The sequence below is a fragment of the Cynoglossus semilaevis genome, chromosome 1, assembly GCF_000523025.1.
Source record: "Cynoglossus semilaevis isolate Cse_v1.0 chromosome 1, Cse_v1.0, whole genome shotgun sequence".
In the NCBI taxonomy this organism is placed as follows: Eukaryota; Metazoa; Chordata; class Actinopteri; order Pleuronectiformes; family Cynoglossidae; genus Cynoglossus; species Cynoglossus semilaevis.
This window is the reverse complement of record NC_024307.1, coordinates 18,255,682-18,277,568: the sequence shown is the minus strand read 5'-3', so window position 1 is coordinate 18,277,568 and position 21,887 is coordinate 18,255,682. Positions and strand designations below refer to the sequence as shown.

Genomic DNA, 21,887 nt, shown 5'->3' with positions numbered 1-21,887 from the left:
TCCGATCATTCCCGCAGAGCAGAGGGTTCTGCAGAGATTTTCACAGAGAGCGGTCACAGAGCCAGTCTGGAGGAGACGGATGATTACAGCAGAGAGGAACCCATTCACAAACACACAGAACCTTTCACTGATGAATGGAACTCATTAGAGTGTCAGTGTGTTTACACTCAGAGAAGCAAACATGGATAGAAACCTCACATTCACAACAGTCCTTCAGCACCAACGCGTTCCCAGGTCCCATCCAGCAGATCTGCACAAGCCTCACCACAAACAGACTCATTCCAGCTGGACCATTTCTCACCTCCTACATTTTAGGAAGTGGTGTGTGTAAGTACCAGGGACTGGGTCTGTGTCCACCAGGTACACCTGAAGGACAAGTTAAACTAAGGACTCCACCACATGGAAGCAAGAACTCAAGGAAGTACTGGGACTGTTATGGTACTTCGTTGACAGGTGTAGTACCTAAAATTTTCATCAACAAAAAACCTTTTTGTTGTTTTTATTATTTTTACAGAAAACGTCCTCACCCAAGTTACTGTCCAACCAGGATACAGAGCTTGTTACCCTGCCACCAGGAGGCACCCTACCTGTGACAGGGCCAAAAACCTAATGTAAATTCCCACTCTGACATTGATGACTGACAGCCCCCTTCAAACAGCCCTGGAATGTTGCTGCGGACTCTAGGGCTATGGAGAAGTCCAGGAAGTCTCTGTCAGGGTGGAGTCAACACACACCTTTGGACAGAGTGGAGTCCTTTAAAGTTTTAATGTACTTATAAAAAACTAACCCAAGCTCACCTTCTGACTGCATGTTCAAATGAAAGTCTCAGATCAGGAAACATACAGTAGAACCTTCTGGATCACATCAGCTGTAATATCACTGCCTTTAATAAACCCACTCCCTCATGTCCGACTGTTGTCGTGTTGTGTTGCTTGTTGAGTGTTATTTTTAGACGAACTGTAGCTGTTGAGGCTCTTCATCAGCTCTGAGGAATTTCCTGCTAGAATAAAGCTGAAATTAAAAATACAGCTATTGTTTCTAGTTCAGTCTGCGGTGAAAGCTGAAGCCTGGCCAACATCTGGTTAATCACAAGTCATGAAAAAACAAAAAACTAAATGTGTAGTTGACAAAGTCAGGCCAGTGTGTGTGCAGTTAAATGTGTAGTAGACAAAGTCAGGCCAGTGTGTGTGCAGTGATTAAGGGTAGGTTCTGTTGTGTCACGCTGTTCTCCAATCACAGCTGTCTGTCTGCTTTAAACTTTGATTTGAGTGAAAACAAAGAGCAGAGTTATGTTAATGACAAGAGTGGGGCTGTGATCAATCAGAGGTGACAGTTATTGGTAGAGTAATGACATCCGTTCACCCAATCAGCTTCAGGACAGGAGTGAGCGTCGGCTGCTGATCACAGTCGTCGTCGGACTGCTGAGCGGTGTGTTCAAGGACCAGAGGAACCTAGTACTTATCAAGGGCTTTTAATGAATCATCACCAAAGTCCACGTCTTACATCTTTCATCTAAGATGATTTTCAAGGTGGTTTGCGGCCGCGTACTGCATTTACGTAGTACTTCAGTACTCTGCTTGTCCAAATACAAGTGGAATTGTGTTTTTTATTAACCAGCTGCTCAGTCTACTCTCAGAAACAACAACCCTAGAGCCCCGCCCAGAATGCTCTCTTTGGTTGAGATTTGTGACGTCAAGCTTCTGTCATTTCCGTCTTAATTTATTACTTTAATTTCATCATTAACTGTACTTTTATTTATTTGATATTTTCAGTGACACGTGTGTTGCTACAAAATAGACTGACTTTTTTTTTACTTTTTATGATAGAAATAAAAGATGACGTACCAAGCTGATGAATTGACTGCAATTACTTCACACAACGCAAGATTGGAGTACGCTGCCGTCGCAAAATATACAAAAATGTTTTTTAAAGATTATTTTAATCTGTAATGTTTCCCTTGAATATCAGCGGAATTATTTATTACTTATTGTGTTAAGAAATGCCAGCTAAGATTTATCTGAGAGCCAGATGTAGTCACCAAAAGACCCCCGGCTGGGGGGGGAGCCATAGGTTCCTGACCCCTGCTCTTATTTATTTTTTAATTAATACTTGAGTGTAACCAATACTCAATAGATACTCTGTGAGTATCACTATATCGTATATATATATATAGATAAATCATGGAATCACTGCTGCTGCTGCTGCTGCTGCTGCTGCTGCTCCTGCCGTGTGTGTGCGAGCTCAGATTCCACAGGAATAAATGAAAACCTGCCCAGGAATAATACATCCTCCTGATAAGAACTGGCTCACTCCGAGGAAAGACCTTTGTTCCTGCAGTTCCACCCTCAGAGTTCCCTTTGATGCGTCTGACTGTGACTGATGAGACGGCATCATTGAACATGAGACAATTATATAATTCAATCATTTAATTATACCATTCTAGTTAATGATTGAAAATAAACCGTCAGAAATGATGTATTTTGAATTTAGTTTTTTTCCTGCTGCTCATTCCTGTGGAAGTGAATGGACTTTATCTCGTGTCTGTATTAGAGACATCTGTATTTGAATGGGTTCAGAAGTTTTCAAAAAACGTTTCATCCTTCCTCCTCCATACTATGGAACTATCACCGTTCATCTCATCTGTACTGCTGATGCCACTGCCGCTGCTGAGACTATTGTTTCTGCTGCTACTTGGTACTTGTGTCTTGGATTTTGGTTCTGGTTATTAAACCTGAAAAAACACAATTGCTCATGTATCATGTTTTGTTTTCTTTCAATAAGGTCTGCAGCCCTTTTCAAACTGAGAGCTACTTCAAGTGTACTATGAAGAGCTCCTTGTTTGATACACACTTCCTGAATTATGTAGTAATAGTGGGACATACAGAAGCAGACGCACTCCACCTGAACATCATCGCAACAACAACACTATTCATTACAATTTTCCCACCCTCTTGTTGACTAGTTTTATTTTTAGAACATACTCCACGGACACATTTGAGAGTCCGTTAGATCTACCTAGTGACCCCTGGTCCACACGATGCTGTCCTCTTTAACAAAGAACAATCTCCTGGTCCAAATATGTCCCAGGATTCCTTTCTCTATCGTGGACCGATCTTTTTAAGACTGATCAAGGACCAAGGACAACTGACTATAGTCAGCATAAATTATGCTCCAAACCCAAGGGAACTTCGAACGAATAAATACAAATAAAATATTCATAAAAACTATTTTTTCAGTCCTTAAATGCAGCTTTGTTGCTAGGAAACAGAGAAACATGGCTGAAATAGAAAAGAAAAAATGCTCCATTGATCAGAACTGGTCAGTATCAGTCTCACATGTCCACACGTCCTTCACTAACCAGCACAGACAGGTTCTGAACTGACAGCTGTTCACCATCAGTTCATACCTGTAGATTATTTTAGTGATGTGCTTATTTCATGTGCCAACTCTGACTGAATCAGACTTCACTGAAGAAGTCTCTGAATGGATCAGACAGGTTTCTAAAACTGTAAAGAAATATTTTTTCCAGAGAGAAAACATTTTATCATTTTACTTTTTTCTGGTAGGAGGAGAAACTGCCAAAGGTTCAGATTCTGAGATTCTCCCTGACAATGTGACAAACTGACTGAGTGATGGATGACAGAAGTCTATTTTCACCTCACTGATCTGTGACATGAACACTGCCCCCAGCAGGTGAGGACACCTGTGATTAGATAAAATAAGCACAAAAACTCAAAGAAGACCATCAACAACTGAGAACATCTATGAAGGACCATCAACAGCTGAGAACATCTGTGAAGGACCATCAACGACTGAGAACATCTGTGAGGGACCATCAACAACTGAGAACATCTATGAAGGACCATCAACAGCTGAGAACATCTATGAAGGACTATCAGCAGCTGAGAACATCGTTAAGTCCATCCAAGGCTTGTAGCCCACAATTCTTCTGGGATGTGGCCCACCTTTTCACTACAAATTGTACACCAATAAAATATGCCTAGTCCAACACAGTGCCAGAACTATATGTCCCGAAATTACCAGATGTTGGCCACTAAAAACCCACAATCCACCTCTGTAAGTGGGCGAAAGAATGGAATCTATGTGACCCACGACTGGGCCAGACCTATAATTCCATGTGTCTGTGATAGGTCAGTGTTGTTCAGTTGTCTGACGTTGTAGTGAAGGTGTGATAGCGGGCTGAGGACCATGGGAACTTAGTGCCTGAGCCTGAGTAAGTTCTCTTCTTACCGTTCACCTCTTGAGCTCCTGCGTCTGTAAACAACAGACTCATCACCTCCTCAAAGTTGCAGCCCGGCTCAGAGGTGTGACTGTCCTGACCCACATGGTGCAACATTCTCTTCAGAACATCGTCCAGAGATGCGGCCGTCTCGTCCAGCAGGATGCTGGCCCGGGCCAGGAACCCATCCAGATCTCTGTGGGCGCGCACCTCCTCCTCGAAGTTCATCAGCTTCACATACTGTGAATGAGAAGAAACAGTCTCACCAACACAATCTCCAACCTAACATTTGTATAGAATGTTTTTTTTATATTTTTGACTTGTTTACATCAAAAACATTAATGAACTTTCATATTTCTCCCAAATTCAAGCTGTTTTAAAAATACATTTTAACAGCATTTTGTGCCATGTTTCTGTAAACATTGGGCTAAAATGTTAGTTTAGCGTAGCTTACCCCCTTTCTACCTGTAACAGTGCAGTGAACCAGTGTCTAAAGCAGCTTAATGTTGTGACCCTGCAGATGTACCAAAGAATCAAAAAAGCCCAGAGGAAGAAGAAGAGGACACAGAGATGGACAGAAACATGGACTCTGGTCGATCCAGTGTCGGAACTCCTACCAGTTTTTCCTTTGACGGCCAACTGAGTGAAGGACAGAATTTCTAAAGACCAGTGGATTCCCCGCTGACTCTCTTTATAATAAAACGAGCAGCCAGCAGAAAGTTCCCGCTGAGAGCTGATGGAGGAGTTTGTGTAAGACACTCTTAAAAATAGACCTGCTTTGTTTTGATTGGAGGCTTCTGCCGGAGCTCTGGTCCAGAGATGTTTTTATTTTAACAGTGTTTCAGTGTTAACTTGTCGGGTCCTTCTTCCAGGAAGTGGAGATATAGCAGCTGCTGCAGCCACAACAACCATGCTGGAGTCGACTCTAACGTACAACATTTTTCAGATAAGCAGATTCACAACAGAGCAGTTTATCAGAGAATGTGGCATTGATGAAAAACAGAAGAAGAGCACAAACAAACACAGAATGGAGGGAATTAGTGACAGGAACCAGGTGAGTGTCTGCAGGAACAAGTACCGACTCTAGGAAGCTTGGTTAAAACCCTCAAGTCTTCACACATAATTACTGGATTAAACCTGTTTCTCTGCCATGAGTTAGGACGGTGGCCAGAGATGGGAATAGATAGGAATTTGTCATTTCCAGTTCTATTATCAATACAATGTAGTGATTTGATTCCAAATCCAAACATCCAACAAAAATGTGATTTTTATTTCAACAATAGTGCTGAGTGGTGGGGAGGAGTTCCTGCTCTGCTCTGTTCTGTTACATAAGAATTCAGTGAAAATGTGATGAATCCCATCATGAGCAGGAGCGGCAGCTCTCTCTGCTCAGACACAGCCACAGCTCAGACTGGGTTAAATACAGTGATCAGTAGAAACTCCTAATGAGATCATCAGAGCTCAGTACCAACCACTGACAAAATGACTCTGTTATTTCTTCCTAAATGTTTTCTGAGCCAGGACTCTGAATCTCTGTTATTATAACAATATCATCACAGTGAGTTAGGCAGGATAAGAAAACGTACCCGTCTTGATGTGTTCAGTAACACACAGCCAGAGTCGTCGCTTTCTGGGAAAAAAAGAAGAAGAAAACTAAGCAGTGTGACAACAAAACACTTTTATAACATTTATTTTCTGTATTGAAACAGTTTTGACCTTTTTAGGTCCAATAAGAGTTTTTAAAAAATATTTGTCTTTAAACCGATTATACATCACAGAACAGTTTCATGTCAGATCATGTTCTCAGGGACCATGGTGAAAAACCAGGAAAAAAAACTGCACTGGACTGAAATTAAAAGCAAATCTAAAGGTCATCAAGGTCAAGGTCAGCATAGCAGTTGTCAGTTGAGATTCAGCTGTGGTGATGAGGCTGTAGCGTATGAAGGACAGTAAATGGAACTTTCTTTTATTTTGACTTTCTTGCTAACAGCAGAATAAGCATCTGATATCAAGCTGCATTCACAGCACTCTCTGCTGGATAAACAGTAACAACTTCACACAGTCGGAGCAGGTGTTTGAGTTTGATGAACAGACGCATGAAAAGATGAAAAACTACGGAACTTGGACGCCACGCTGCTACAGAAGGTTCTGAACCACAGATCATGGTAAAAAGCCATCCTTAATACAAAGAGGATTAAGATGCTATTTTATTCATACGCTGATGAAAACGTCAGAGGCCTGTCTCTAAACGCTGAGGTCCAACAGAGATGGGAAGTTTCTCTGCTGATAAGGTTCTAATCCCTCATCTTAAGATAATTCACTACAGTCAAAGAAGGCAGACCCAGAAGCCCCAGAATCCCCAGAAGCCCCAGCTCGTGGATTTCATTCAAATCTGCTGCAAGTTCTGTTATTTAATATGTTCAACTGTTTACATTGACTGAGAGGTGAAAACCTACAGAGATGATGGACAGATGAGGACAATCTCCACTCTAGTGGGTAAAGATCCAGGCCTGTCATCATGGGATGCCAGATTGAATCCCTGCCCCAACAGGACACACTGTGGTCACAACCCACTGTTCTACTGACTGGTTAAATACAGAGGAGACTACAGAATGTTCAAAAGCCAAGTTCAAAAGCTGATGTCACTGCTAGCAAGTTGGTGTTGGTGGGGATAAAAGGACAGACCTGGAGAAGGAGGTTCTAGAAAGACTCCAGTCTCCTGCTGACTTTTATAACAGCATTATGTAAGGTTGTAGCCGAGCTGTTCAATGTGGGGCGGAGGGGTTCGGAGGGGAGAGGGGTGGGTTACCATGGGCTTCCCTGCACTGCTCAACGTGACAGCTGTGTTGTCTAAAAATCAATCAGCCTTCAACCCCACCCTCCAGAAAGACAACCACGGGCTACAAGAGCGGGAAAGACCGAGGCGGCAGCTGGAGTTAGGAATATCATTAATCCTGGCAAGAAGAAGGAAATGTGATGGAGAGGAAATGAGAGGAGAAAGACAGGAGGAGGAAACGAGCTGAGGGCGAGAGGAGGGGAGGAGGGAGGGCTTTGATGGCATCGGCAGACAACTCCCTTCATAAAAGCCCTGCAGGTGGGAGGATGGAGCAGGAGCGTCCCACCCCCTGCCTCCTGTGAAGAACCTGAGGAGCAGACACGTGCCGTGAGCTGCGGCTCTGGTTCATCAAAAAGCTCACAATCAGAAATCTGCAGAGCCGAGCGGCTCCGCTCTCACAAGACGAGACGGAGGAGCTGAGGCTCAGATGCAGTCGTCAGGACAAAAGCCTCAGCCAGGTATGAATTCACATCAGATTAACTGCTCCTCAGTGATCTCCTGATCCTGGAGGATCTGAACGTCTCCACAAACCCACCGGCTTAAAGATAATCTTCCAGCTTTAGGATCAGGCAGAGAGGAATGTGTGAAAACCTGAGTCAGGATGGTTCCCAGTCGGTTCCTGATCGGACCAATGTGACTGTGGAACTGTTGATGATATTAGTCAGACGACAGTGTTATGTAACCTCAGAGTGGGGTGGAGGGGTTGAAGGGTGGGGGGTGGAGGGGGTTCTTTGATTTGACTCAGGGTGGAGAGAGTGGAGGATTGAAGAAAGGCACACTGGATGAAAACCTGTATCTGAAAGATTTGAGATACAGGTTAGAGCTGTTGCTTTACGGGTGTGCTTCTCAAAGTATGGGGCGGGGAACAGAGACATGACAGGAGGGAAGCAACGAACAACGAACGAAACAGTGATGTCAGTTAATTAGGGAAGATTGAATCAAATGAAATCAATCCTCATTTATCGACAGAACTGTGCTGGGAGTCAGGCTTATCAAGGTCAAAGCCTGACCTTCAGAGCCTTCATACTCCAGGTTCAAGGACGACAGACTGAAGACTAGTATTCAGTCAAAGTAATGGGAGTGAAGTGGAAGCGAGTTCTATGCTGGCATGGATGGAATGCCATCGTGGAATCTCTTCTAGACAGGCCGTCTTCAGGTCTGATCATCAATAATGTTCCTGAGTACTGTACTGATCAAGCATTCGTCAGTTTATTAGGAACAATGTACGACCTTTATCAGGGATGTTAAAAACAAGTGTTTTTAAAAATACTCTTTAAATTGTTCTGAGATAAGAAGCCACATCTTTGATCAACAAACTATCATGGATAATAAATGACTGATGTTTAGGTTTGGATCAGACAGAGGTAGAACCTTCTGCCTGTGAGTCTGATGTCATCACCGTGGACAGAGGTAATTTTAGCCCTGACATGGAGGTGAGGATCTGGACTGGACTGTTGATGTGCCAAAACAAAGCAGAAAAATCATTTCTGAAACAAAGTGAGGCTGAAGCAGAAACATGAACGGATAATGAGCCTGACTCTGAGGCTCCAAACAAAACATTCAGCTCCGCCGATGATGAATAATGCAGGGGACCAATGTGAGGAGAGTGAGTGCTGAGCATGGAGAACAGTCTCTGCACCTGTGGCTAAGGGGAACCACAGGAGAACCTTGAGCACATCATACATTAACTGGTTTTTTCCTACAGCTAAAATTTACCACATCCGTTCAAACACCTGCAGAGATTCTCTCTTATTCTTGTTCATTTTTAAAAATTCAAACTTGTTTCTTATTGGCCGGTGAGGAATCTCTGCTCGGGAGTTTGAAGCTTTCACAGGGGGCACCTGTGACTGTCGCCATGGTTACAGTGATCCACTGACCCCTGAGGTTGGTGGTGATGGGGTCAGAATGGTCTGCACCTGCAGCTGAGGTGCCGTCTGTCTCTTCAACACCTGCTGTTAGTCTGTGGACTACAGACCGGTTTCACACAGAAAAACTGCTCAAATATTTCAGTACCAGAGAGAGGCTACGATGAAGGACACACCAATGACCTGCTCACGGACAACAGAGTGCAGTACCACGTTTTCAACACTCATTCACCACATAACATTTAGAGGGGGCGCTGTTTTACACATAATAAAATGCTTTCTCAAAGATTGAGGGGAAGAGACGACAGCGTTTTTATTAAATGACGGTTGTATCCTGAAAAAAGTGAGGAACGCTGGCTTCCCTTGGCCTCCACAAGAAACCTTACTCAGAGTGAAATAATATGAGGAGAAAAACATTTTTCCTGAAAGTAAAAGAAATTATACAATAGTATAATTGAACATCAACTGCAGTTTCCACATGATCCAGCAGAGAGAGCTATTTTAAATTAACCTTAGATCCAAAAGTTAAAGATGACAGTGACACTATGTTGTCCCCATGTTAAAATAACGGTAATAACTGTTCCTGTGAATGGACAACTACTGTATGAAGGACAAGTGTTGAAAAAGCACAGAGCTCACGATGCCTTTATGCCTGCACAGTTACAGTACAGAGCAGCAGTGTAGCAAACACACAGTGGAACACGGGACCAAAACCCTGACATATTGGTAGGAAGGAGGACCAAGATGGTTTACCTGGCCCTGGACTGATCTGGTTGTCGTAGAGGTGGATGTCGTCTCCACAGGCGATCGGTGAGTCCTGTCCCTCTTCTCGGCCATCGCTGCCGTCTTCCTGCTCCACCTCCCGCTGCTCTGGGGACACAACAGCGCAAGGTCAGCTTCAGGTTCACAGTTTGACAACAGATCAAGTTCTACATGAAGACGATCAAATGTGAGACTGACTGACGCTACAGCAAACAACGACAGGCTTCATCACAGGGAATGAGTTTGATCCTTTACATCATCTGTTCTTAGTATGAAACCTGTTTCAAAATGTTTTTGTTTCTTGCACTAAACTAATATTATAATAATATTAAAAAATAATTTGATTGAGTTGAAGAGTTTGTGTTCCACTTGTTTGTATTTGCTTGCTTACAAGGTAATTTTAATGTTTCAATTATATGTCTCTATTCAATATTAATTAAAACAAAAAGCTTTATAAACGTGTTAAAATGATCTTATCTGGAACACTGCTGTGACCGAGAGATATTATTCAAAAGTCGTGTCTGCTGACAGTGGAAAAAAAACAGATGTTTTGCAACAGTTGCATTCATGTAGATTTATTTAATTGTTTATTTCATTAATGATTGAATTATCACTTTGACCCTCTGTGTGTGTGTGTGTGTGTTAAGTAGAAATGAGGGAAACACGGTTGTGTGTAACTCCTGTGTTTCTGTACCAAATACCAAACATCCCCATTAGGGTGTGTGTGACTCATCCACACTCGCAGCAATGTTAGCAGCAGTAAAAGAAGCAACAGCATCAGCGGCCGCAGCTGCACCCGCAGCATCACAGACAGCAGCATCACAGACAGCAGCATCACAGACAGCAGCTCCACCTGAACACCATGGATCTGTGGCTGTAGAACCAACTCGGCTGCTCTTCATCTACTGCTGGAGGGTGGGGTGTCAGGGTGGAGGCATGAATTAGTCCTCGCTCGGTGTGTGCCACGGTGTGAACCTGTGTGCGTCGTCAGCCTGTGTCTCAGCTCTGACCTTCACTTCACCTTCGGCAGCACGGGTGAGCAGACAGAAACTGACTGTGGTGTTCAGTCTGCTCGTAGATTCAACGGCCTGATCCACATGATGATGAGTGGCTGTTTGACCAACAGAAGCTTCTAAAGCTTCATCCATGGGAATGTTTAAAAATCTAGGTCTGGATCAGACTTGTTACTGGTCTGACTCTTATTTTGAAGGGATGATTTTGTACAGAGACAAATGACCATTCACACTAACATTTACTTAATCCCATCTGCTTAACTGTAGTCTGTAGAGGGAAGTTGGAGATTCTACACACACACACACACACACACTGTAGGAAAAAGAAATCTCCATACAGAAGGACAAGCAGTTACTGCTCAGAATTGAACATGTGACCTTCCTGCTGTAAGGCAAGCCTGCTAACCACTTCTTCTTCCATGTGGTCTTGATGTGTTTTTGTACGTAATGTACTCACTATTATATTTGCTAGTCCTATTTTCACCAAGGTGTTCCTGTTTCATATGTAAACTTAAATGCACACCAAAAAACTGAGTAGTTTGGTCTCCATCATTTTTCTCATACTAACGATCAGAACACCCTCGTCACGTCACGTCGCCACACCCCAATGTATGAATTTATTTAGAAAGTCTTGTTCTGTCTGATGGCAGAGCTTGTCAGAATAAGATGTAGAGGACAATAAAACATTCAACAGCCTTTGTTGCTGTTCACTGTGAAGAACTCCATGTAACCACAAAGGTTTCCAGGCCAACAGGTTCCATTTTCCTACTTTTTATTGCCACTAAAAACATCCTGTATATTTGTTAGGAGGAATAAATGAGGCAGTAGGTGGCAGTATTGACAATCAAACCTCCTGGTACTATTAACACCCAAAAATGAAAAAACAAAAAAAAGTGACCAGTATCTATAACAGCAGTATGAACCAGCACAGACCGATTACAGAGCAGTATATGAGGAAGAGAATTTATTCCAAATAAGAATATTAGAGATATATATAAGACTATTTATCAGACAAAGGGACACGGTACCATGAAGTAGTACTACAACTACTGCTAGTACTTCCTCTGTGTGTGTGAAGAGTGAAAACCAACATGTTGTTAAGGAGGAGTTATTCTAGATCAGTGGGTCTCAAACTGTGGAGCGCTCTCTAGTGGTACATGGGGAAAATTCATATTTTCACATTTACATTTTCAATTAAATGAATTGAAACATACCATGCACAATTAATACTTAGTAATACTACACTTAATATTTCGAAAAATGTGTAGCTACTTGTGAGATTATGAAATAGGACGTCTGGTCCTTTTATTTATTTAGTTTACTTTGCTTTTTTTTTTTTTACTTTGCTTTTTTTTGCTGCAATCCAAGTCTGTTGCTCAGTAAGCACAGGCAGCACAGAATCATGGGATCACTTGCAAGTCAAACATGGAACGAGCAGGGGAATTCTAATGTTGGTCATCATGGTGGTACTCAGAGAGCTGAGTTTTCTCAGGTGGTACAGAGTAGAAACTGTTGAAGAACCACTGATCAAGATGAATCAGGGAATAATGGAAGTGTTGCTGTAACAGTGTGTTCTGCAGCAGTGTTTACACACTTGTCTTTCAACCTTCATCTGACTGTAAAGCAGCACCAACCAAACACAGCATCCATGGTTGAATGAGGAGACGCTGGTGTTTATAGGAGAGACGGCGTCTAATTGGCTACACTACAGAAGTGAAGAGACGATGAACAGGAACTTCTTCTGTGTCTGTAGAGCTCACATCTAAAAACTGTCGACTGTTGACAACTGACTCTGACAGCTGAGTGATCGTCAAACCAACAACCACTGCCTGTTTCTTCTCTGCACTTTCTCACTTTAAAGATATTTCTTGCAGCACAGCTGAATGAAAGAATGACAAGAGGATAAAGATTACGAAGGTCAGAGGTGGAGGACTCCACCCTCTCCGTCCGACCTGACACTGACTACAACCACCTCATTAGCACTGACACTGACCTGTTTCACCCTAGACCTCCTCTTCCTCCTCTCCATCATCACCATCATCTTCTCTCTCACCCCTCTGTGTTGATCCCCCTCCCCTCTGTCTACACCCTTTCATACATCGCCCTCTCCTCTCTCACAGTGACTCCACCCTGACAGGAGTCTTTGGTGATGAAGGTGGAGGTGTTTGGAGCCGCAGGGACTCTGTCGTGACTTTGCTGAGTGAGGAGCTGTGGTGGAGCAGTGGGAGTAATGAGGAGGTTCTCTCTGAACGAACGTTCTGCCGCTCTCTCTCTCTCTCTCTTTCTAATTGGTGTCTTCTCCTTGGCTGGAGATAATGAAGCTGCTGTTATCATTAGAACCTGAGCACAGTTCAACACTTCTATCTGAATACTGTAGACGAGCTGAAGGTGGCCGAGGAGCTGGAGGGAAACGCACCGTATCATATCGTTTGCGATTTTGCAATTTTACAATTGTAATTTTCAATAACAGAATAGAAAAAACCATTGATCTCCTCTTATTAAAAGTCAAACTTCTCTAGTCTTATTTACATCACTAACTGTCAATAAATAAAACAACAACAGAATATGAAAACATATTTTCTGGAAAGATTCTGGAAAGATTTGTGTTGTGTGTGACTCAGACTCACCCATTTCTTGAAAGAAGTATCCATTCTTGGACATACCAGAAGAGGGCGCCTCTGCAGGAGTCAGACAGATATCTATCAGTCACAACACTGTTGTAAACCTAACAATGATGCAAACAACAGTAGCAGCAAAAACAACAACAGGAAACGGATGTTCATCTGCACAGTTTGAACGTTGTTTAACAAACACACATCAAAATTGCGTGATTTTGAATTTGGAGACACGGTGTGTTTGGATGCTGGTGTAACGACGGTCGTTTCTGAGGAGTTCAGTTGTTGTAATGTCAGTCGCCATTTCTATTTCTGCTTTTCATAGGAGAAGCTGCCTTCAAATCATCTGTGATGTAGTGAGTCACTGATGTTCCTTTAATATAGTTCACACACACACACACACACACACAGTTCTGCAGTGTAATACGCTGGTTTTTGGTTCAGACTTGTCCCTCTTCTCTTTGTCTCTGACACCTTTCCTTGTCCTGAGGAATAATCACAGCTGACATTTTATATTAAATATTTTCACACATTTTTTGAAATGCTGCACTGACCTGGTTTTCTCAGTCAGAAGATATTATCACATTTCTTTCAAAGTTCTTCAAATTTTTTATGAGCTGGTGGAGAATGGATTTTTGGAATCAGAACCCTCCCAATTACAGAAACACAAACAGAATAAAAAGAAAAAAAATGATATTCTTATTTGAAACTGACAAAAATGTGGAAACTGTGGGTCAGCAATGTGAAGAGCAGACTATTAGTTAATGAACGTATTTGTTTATTGGTTCAAGTCTGTGATCTTAATATGCAAACTAAAAATATTAGTCTTCACGTCTCAACATGGATGTGTCAGCAGACCAGGACAACCCGGGGATGAAAAGAAACGTGTGTCTGATTCAGGTTGGTTGAGTCAAACGTTTGTCCATAATTGGTCTGAAACTGTCAGCGAAGCTAAGAAACACTTCCTGTTAATGTCCTCAGTGTGAGTTTTAACATCGTTCTTTAAAAAGAGCAGGGACTGAAGAAGAAATGTCTCTGGTTCTGAAGGTCCATGGTCCAGAGACTGGAGACAACCAGAGACTCCACAGATTTCTGTGTCTGAAAACTCTCACATTATCATTCATGAAAGCTCGGTGCTGCAGATGAACTCTGACTAAGAAAGTCTGTTGTCATGGCAGGACGCAGTTGAACACATCCTGAAGGCAAGCCCTCAGTGACATTTCCAGAAATAAGTTCACCCAAGACCTAAAAGAACAGAGTCTGAGAAGGTCTGTCAGGCCTCTTCACTGACAACAGTATGAACAGGAGAGAGGGGCATCAGACTCCGCCCACTTCCACCTGGACCACAGGGCAGTGGATTTGTCAGTCCTCACTGGACAGGTTTGGAATCAGGCCTCTTCACTAACAACAGTATGAACAGGAGAGAGGGGCAACATCAACAGGGTAAAGATGAACAGCTAAGACAACTGATGACATGTCTGATGTCCTGTACGACATTACTGATAATTAGCACAAACCCCTGAAAAACTGGCAACTTCAAAAGCTGACAACAAAAGCTAAGAGATAAATAAAGGTCCAAATGTCCAATAAGCTAAACATGAACAGGAAATAACATAAGGCTAGCACAAAAGCTAGTTGCAAAGGCACACACTGAATTTTACCATTGCGGTCCCGAACCATTTCCATAACACAAAAACAGAACATCATGAACGATAAACAAGCCTCTAGTCACCGGAGGGCAGCACTGCAGCAGAATGCTGGTGCCAACAACTCTTACAGTGGTTTGTAGAAATTAATAAATAAATATTACCAGGCGCTCAATAGTACTTCAATTCTGCCCCGTATGGGGCAGAAAATAATTCAGAAACTCTGTTTTAACCCATCACCTTAGTGAGCAGGCAACACTTAACTTCCACCACTGCCCCCCTATATCGGCATTGGTTGATATCGGAATCGAAAAATTAGTGTTTGGACAATATCGGCATATCAAATATCGGCAAAAAGTTAATATCGGACATCCGTAAATACAACTCAATAAAATGATACAACGGGCATAAAAAAACTAGTATTTTCTAAATATAATAATAAACGTGCCACTGTGCAACTGTATTAGCAGCCTCCTCGTAACATCGCGCTTGTCTTTTATTGCAGAACGCTTGGTGTCCAAGTGGCGAAGCAGTTTTAAGGCCTAATAATAAATGATAATTAAAATTGAAAAAATCCATTAATAAATAATTATGCATTCTTCTATGGGTCCACGGCCCAGGGGTTGGGGTGCACTAAAATAACAAATTCCATTTTGTTGTTATACAACAGATCAAATTAACCTGCCGACAAAACCCAGGGACACAAAAGTAGTCTCTAACTACATAAGTAACCATTAAGTAACCATTACCTACCATCAGCACAAACCCCAAAAGCTAAAACCATAACTAAAAGATGAAAAAAGGCCCTGCTGTTCAGTGAAGATTGCTCTCCTCTCTCGTTTTGATGCTGACTCTCCTGTGTTCTACGTCAGTTATGAATCACTCAAGGTTGTTTTTGTTCATGTTCTCTCAGCTAAACATGGACAACAACCACTGAAAGTTTCATGTCTTTTAGCAACAACTTTCCCAAACAATGGTTTTCTCAAAAAAACCTTTTTCTTCTTGGAACTTTCTGTCCAGCTCAGTTTTCTTCCACTTGTGCTGCTGCTGCTGTTATTCACGGTCAGTGGTTGTATGCACCTCTGCTGTGCTGCAGGTGAAATCATAAAAATGAAGACAGAGAAGCTCTACAGGGAAGTGGAGCACAGAAAAAGAATGATCCGATCAGTTCGGAAAGAGGAAGCAGTTGATTTTCAGACAGGAAGTGAGGACGGCTGTCATCATGATGACATGCGTGCACGTCCATTTGCATGTCTTTTTTTTTTTTTTGTAACAGTCACTACTGAAGTGTCTGTATCTGTCTGTCAGTGAAGGTTAGCGTCTCCCAAACCCACAGACTGCTGTGTACATGTGTAGATGTGGTGTCAGGTGTTTTCTTCTGGATGAACCTGCATGTGACAGCAAGAAGAAGAAGAAGAAGAAGATGAAGAGTTGGCAGGACGGCTGAGGGTTATGGCAGCCTCTGTGCTGTTTGCAGTAGTTGGAGAAAGAGCGACAGAGGGTTACAGCTGAGTGAAGAGTGAAGAAGAGGAGGAAGAGGATGCTGCTGTCACTGCTGCTGTTACTGCTGATGTTGTTACTGCTGCTGTTACTGATGTTACAGATGCTGCTGTTACTGATGCTGCTGTTACTGATGTTACTGATGCTGCTGTTACTGATGTTACTGATGCTGCTGTTACTGATGTTACAGATGCTGCTGAAATTTCCCCTTTTATCACTACGTCCTGCTAAAGAGTAACGGATGCGGCCCGTGGAAGTGAGGGTGATAAAAGCTCGGGTCCATCTCTCTCTCTCTCTGTGTGAGTGTGTATTTGCATCTGGAGTTCTTTATTATGAAAAAGTCTATTTTTTCCTCACTGCAGGAGGAGCAGCCTTTTCTCCTCCTGACAGGAGAGAGAGAGAGAGAGTGTTTACAGGCAGCTGCTTCCAGTAAACAAAGCACAGAGAGAATTCACCAGCAGGAAGTAAAAAAAAAAACAAAAAAACCCAAACATATTCACTCAGTCTGTGACAATGGCAGAGGAAAGGAGGAGAAACATAAGGTGGAAATAAAACGGTGGTGGTGATGAGTGGGCTCAGTTATGGTGGCTGCAGTCAGCACAAAGATTGGTACTGTTGGTGCTGTAGTACGAAGGTCGGTACTGCAGTTACCAATTGTTGTTTTATATACAGTACATACTTATATACAAATGTATGAATATAATCTCCAGCCTGACTGATACACACACACACACACACACACGCTGCCCACTGCTCCCCTTGGTGATGTGTTAACAGCAGAGGCTCAGGTTGGTTGTATCCTCGTGGTACAATGACAATACAGACCATAGAATAACATCAATTAAATCTGAGAGTCCGGGGTTTGATTCCCAGAGGAACCACATGTCCCTAATGGCGCCTACTATGTGGCAGCCTATGTCATTACAAAGACTCCCACTTTAAATGTCCCCATTGTGGGACAAATAAGGGACTCCATTTTAAAAAAATGTATTAATCACAATTAATTGTAAATAATTATGACTGGGTTGAATAACTGTTAGCAGCGAGACAGGAGTGCAGTGAAACAACAGTGTCACCAATAAACACACACGGATCAGGAAAAAGGGAATTAAAGATTGAATTAAATTAGGGAATTAACGTCAATTAATTTCAGCTGCCGCTGTTCCTTTTGTTGCTTCCACTCCTACTGCTGCAGATTGAGATTACAATAATAAAAAACAAACACCTTCATTTGTGCCACATTGTGGGATTTCACTGCTTTTATTAAAATCCCACATAATCTCATAACTTCATACCATCGTGTCCACTTGATTTATTTCTCACGTCGCATTTTTTAATGAGGTGTTTTATTAAATCACATCTTTCCAATCACTTTATCCTTTCTATCTCATCTCATCACCTGCAGCAGGAAACGAATCATTATAATTAAAGAACGTTTGCAGTCCAACACCAAAAAACTCTCTGAGACCAAGTCAACACAGAGCCCAGTCAGGTGGAGTCAGGTGGAGTCAGGTGGAGTCAGGTCCACTCCTCAGCTGCCTCTGTGCTGATCTACTGCAGGAACTCAGTGGGCTCAAGATGGAGAAGCATGGACCTGATATGGACTGGGTTAGTGACAAGAAGGAGGAGGAGGAGGTGTAGGAGTTTCAGGGGGCCGAGCCTTTGGTTTCTGCAGTTTGTTTTTAACCCTGTAAAGCCTGACACACGAGTTTTTTATATTATTTAATACGTTGGCATTTGTGTGAAATGTCTTTATATCTGGATGTGGTTAATTTCATAAATGTTGTAAAAGGCANNNNTGAACATGTTTTGTCTGAAGGAAAGTGACTGTGAGAACTAGAAAACAAACCTTTGGCAGAAATGTTTTCATTCATTTTTTTTTAATTCATAAAAAAAACAACTTGATGGTTGGAGGCAGGGCATTTCAGGGTCAGGATCAATAAAGAGTTTCTGAGGTGACAGATGTTTGAAGGCATCTGTACTGACTGGACCACGACCCTCTGTATCAGCACTGAGCCACGCTTCATTTGGTACCAGGCTGCAGAAACAAATAAGATACTATTTTCACATCGATTATCAGAAGGAAAGATGTTTTATTTTGAAAAAAGAAAAAGAAAAAAAACCCAACAGTTTCTCTCCTAATCACCTACAACTGTGTTTCTGTTTCTTGTGAGTCTTGTTCAATTAAAAGTCTTTGGAGAATGTTTTTAAAGTAATGGTCCACAGTGGAGACGTAGCAGGTGTCTCCACCCAAAGACTGGGTCGCGTCAATTAAAAGTCTTTGGAGAATGTTTTTAAAGTAATGGTCCACAGTGGAGACGTAGCAGGTGTCTCCACCCAAAGACTGGGTCGCAACCCTCAGGTGGGTCCCAAGAGATTTTTTGTTGGGGATCGTCTCATCATGTTTCCCAGGAGTTTACGACTAATGTCTATTGACTTGGGTGGCGAAGGTTTGTGACTTAAAATATATGTCTCCAGAAAAGAAGTTTGGGAACCTTTGTGCTAAAACCTTGACTTTTCAATTCTGCTGCTATCTGTCTGCCACACGTCAGCCGTGACACCCGCCTCCACCCACCCTTTTTGAACCTCCTACTGACAAATTATCTCAAAGTCAACGAAACCATTGTGTCAATATTCTCTAAACGCTCCGGGAAATAAATTTACATTTTCCTGAAACCTGTCTCTCAGCTGCTTCGTACAGTTTTTTTGTTTTTTTCTTTTACTGTGTCAAAAAATAATTATACTGCGAGTGAAACAGCAATCAATAAATTCACCTTCACACAGCTGATACATTTCAAACAGGCACATGTGACATTGTGAGCGGACAATAGTCGATACAGGTGATTTAAAACCAGCCAGTGTGTTGTATTTCAACGGTGAGCTAGACAGAGAGTCAGAATATAAATCATTTATTGACCATTCGCAAAGATTTCTCTGAATGAATTAAAATTCTAATCCCATCCTCCAGTCACAGGTAAAAACAAACACTGGATTTTAAAGTATAATCTTTAGACCCATGTCAGAGAAACAGCCTTTTTTTTCCTGCATTTTTTCCTCAAACAGACAGAAATTACAATTGGACCCATCTGAAGGATATAATTAACAGTGGGTTGTACACCGTGCACCGCTAACAAGGAAACGCAGAGACGTTTGATGGCACAGTGTGACGAGTGAGGGGTAAAAAAACGGTTCTAATTAAAAGTCCACGTGTCATAAAATCTGATTTGAATCGTTACTCTTCACTTTCATCACTGCCGTTGTCATTGTCGCCGAAGCTTCTCTTCTTTAATCCTGTCACGGCGCAGCTTCTGTTCCCAAAGGTTTGAGAATATTTAAAATTCTAATCAACAGTTCCTGCCTCTGCTGTTGATGATCGCAGAATAATAAAAAAAACAAAAAAACCAAGAACTACCGGCACCAGCAACTCCATTCATTTGGACTGTGGAAACAAGAAGCAGGAACAGGAGACGGTACCAAGAACTATTTCACTTTCAACAACAGGAACTAGTTTGAGGAACCAGGGAGAATTCCAGAACCTACACTCACATCCACCAGAAGAATACGAGGGTCAAAACCAGTTCCTGTTCCAAAGACAGGACAATCAGTGATTATTGGAACTCTGTGGGCGGAGCTTACACCACCCACCCTCCTGATTGGTGGGAAGAATGTTCCCTACTCCAACGGAGTTAGTTATTTAGTAGATAACCTTTTGATAATGGCATTATTAAACATAATGAACCAAATTTCTTTGGCTAAACGTTAACTCTTGTCTTTGCTAACATCCGGCTTTTACCTCTAACTTAGCAATGCTAGCGATCTTCCAGACAAAGGGTAAGTGGGCCAATCATCCTCCAGTGTGTGATGACGGTAAAGAAGATAATCAGGTTATTATTTTCTAAATGCCTGAGCAAATTAAATAAGTTGGACTTTAATGGATTACTCAGTGCAGCCCTAATCGTGGGCCTGATGCTCTCTATAACATTTTTTGTCTATAATTAGACAGAACATAAAAAGTGAAGCTTTAAAAATTCCATCTTAAATTTCCCCCAATGTCACATTTACAGGCTAATTAAAGTGCTTATCTTTACTGGGGCCGTGTATGGAAATAGGCCCGCAGTCGGAACATGCTATTAAGCATGTGACTCGGAGAAGCCTTTTAAATTGTGCTCGTCCTCGGAGCTTCATTCCCTCCAGATGTGGACGTATAAAAAGCTCCTATTGTTGCCAGGATGAAAGTCCAATCTGTTTCCTTTGGTTTCCCTCACTGACTGTGGAAGACCAGGTTTACACAGCGCTTTGCTGCTTCCTACAAAAACAACCACTAATCATAAATCAAGTTTGGTCCTGAGCTGTTGAACAACTGCAGCCTTTTTCTAAGCGCTGTTATAAAATCAATTTTGGTGTTGGCCATACTGGACGTAACACATGTAATTCTCCGCAGTCGTTGTTGGTTTGTCACTGGGTTTGTTTGGTCAGAGCAGACGGTGTGGGGTTTCATGGTGTGTCAGATCAAAACGTGAGGACGTCATTTCAGGAGGACAGCTCTGCCATGTGAGACAAGGTTTAGAACTGGTCCAAACACACTGTAACTAGAACAACTGTCCAGGATTGGGCTGTAATACAGTCAAAGTCACAGTTACCGTTTGAACTGATCACTCTCTGCACCAAAGTCCATAGAGAAAAACACCATTTTAACCACACCAGAGAGCAGCCGGTAATCTAGAGCTGCCTCCACCACTAACTTTGAACGTGTTATTTTGGGCCTTCACTGTTTGTTCAGATTTACTTCAGTGACACAATCTGACCACGGGTAGGTTAAAAGATACCCTTGATTCTCGAGGATGTTCATCCCATTAGCTGGTTCCTTGTTGAACAGTTAAATTCTCACGTGTGTCTCAGACCCAGAGTCACGGCTAACCACGACATCACATGTGCATACGTACAGACCAAACCTCCCTGAAGCAGCCACCGTATCACATGTTTAGAAAGATTACAAAAAACACAAAGTTGACGGTCCTCCAAACATTTCCTCTCTTCTGCTTCACTGTCGTCTGATTGGCCCGCAGCTTTACCAACACACCAACACGTGCACGCCTTTCGCAACAATTAAAGCCAACACTTCAGGTTACACTGCAGGAAACTGAGCCGTGCACACACGAACTGCTGGTTTCACTTCTCACCTGATAGTTCCCTGCCCGGCTTTCACTGCATGCAACAACCGCAACAGTACCAACAACAACAACGACACCAACAACACATTCATCTAGTGTTTCTCTGCCTGTCTATTAATGTAATATTAGAACAGCCAACACAACACAGAAAGGTAAAAGAACATTGAGGACATGGATCTTTGCTGCTGCTGCTGCTGTTGCTGCTGCTGCTGTAGCTGCTGTAGCTGCTGGTGCTGCCG

At 42.4% G+C, this 21,887-nt stretch overlaps 1 protein-coding gene across 5 annotated transcripts in view; it reads right to left on the bottom strand.

Moving 5' to 3' along the window:
* The window catches only part of slc4a11 (solute carrier family 4 member 11), a 60,612-nt gene that overhangs the window by 16,943 nt on the left and 21,782 nt on the right, over positions 1–21,887 (bottom strand). For 4 of the 5 annotated variants that reach the window (XM_025055472.1, XM_025055474.1, XM_008316156.3 and 1 more), the window contains 4 exons: positions 13,344–13,394; positions 9,695–9,811; positions 5,827–5,870; positions 4,252–4,480 (listed from right to left, as the gene is read on the bottom strand). In XM_025055472.1, coding sequence (XP_024911240.1) covers positions 4,252–4,480; positions 5,827–5,870; positions 9,695–9,811; positions 13,344–13,377 — 424 coding nt within the window. In that variant the 5' untranslated portion in view covers positions 13,378–13,394. The remainder of the gene's footprint in view (positions 1–4,251; positions 4,481–5,826; positions 5,871–9,694; positions 9,812–13,343; positions 13,395–21,887) is intronic. The other variant, XM_008316170.3, reaches the window with a different exon arrangement.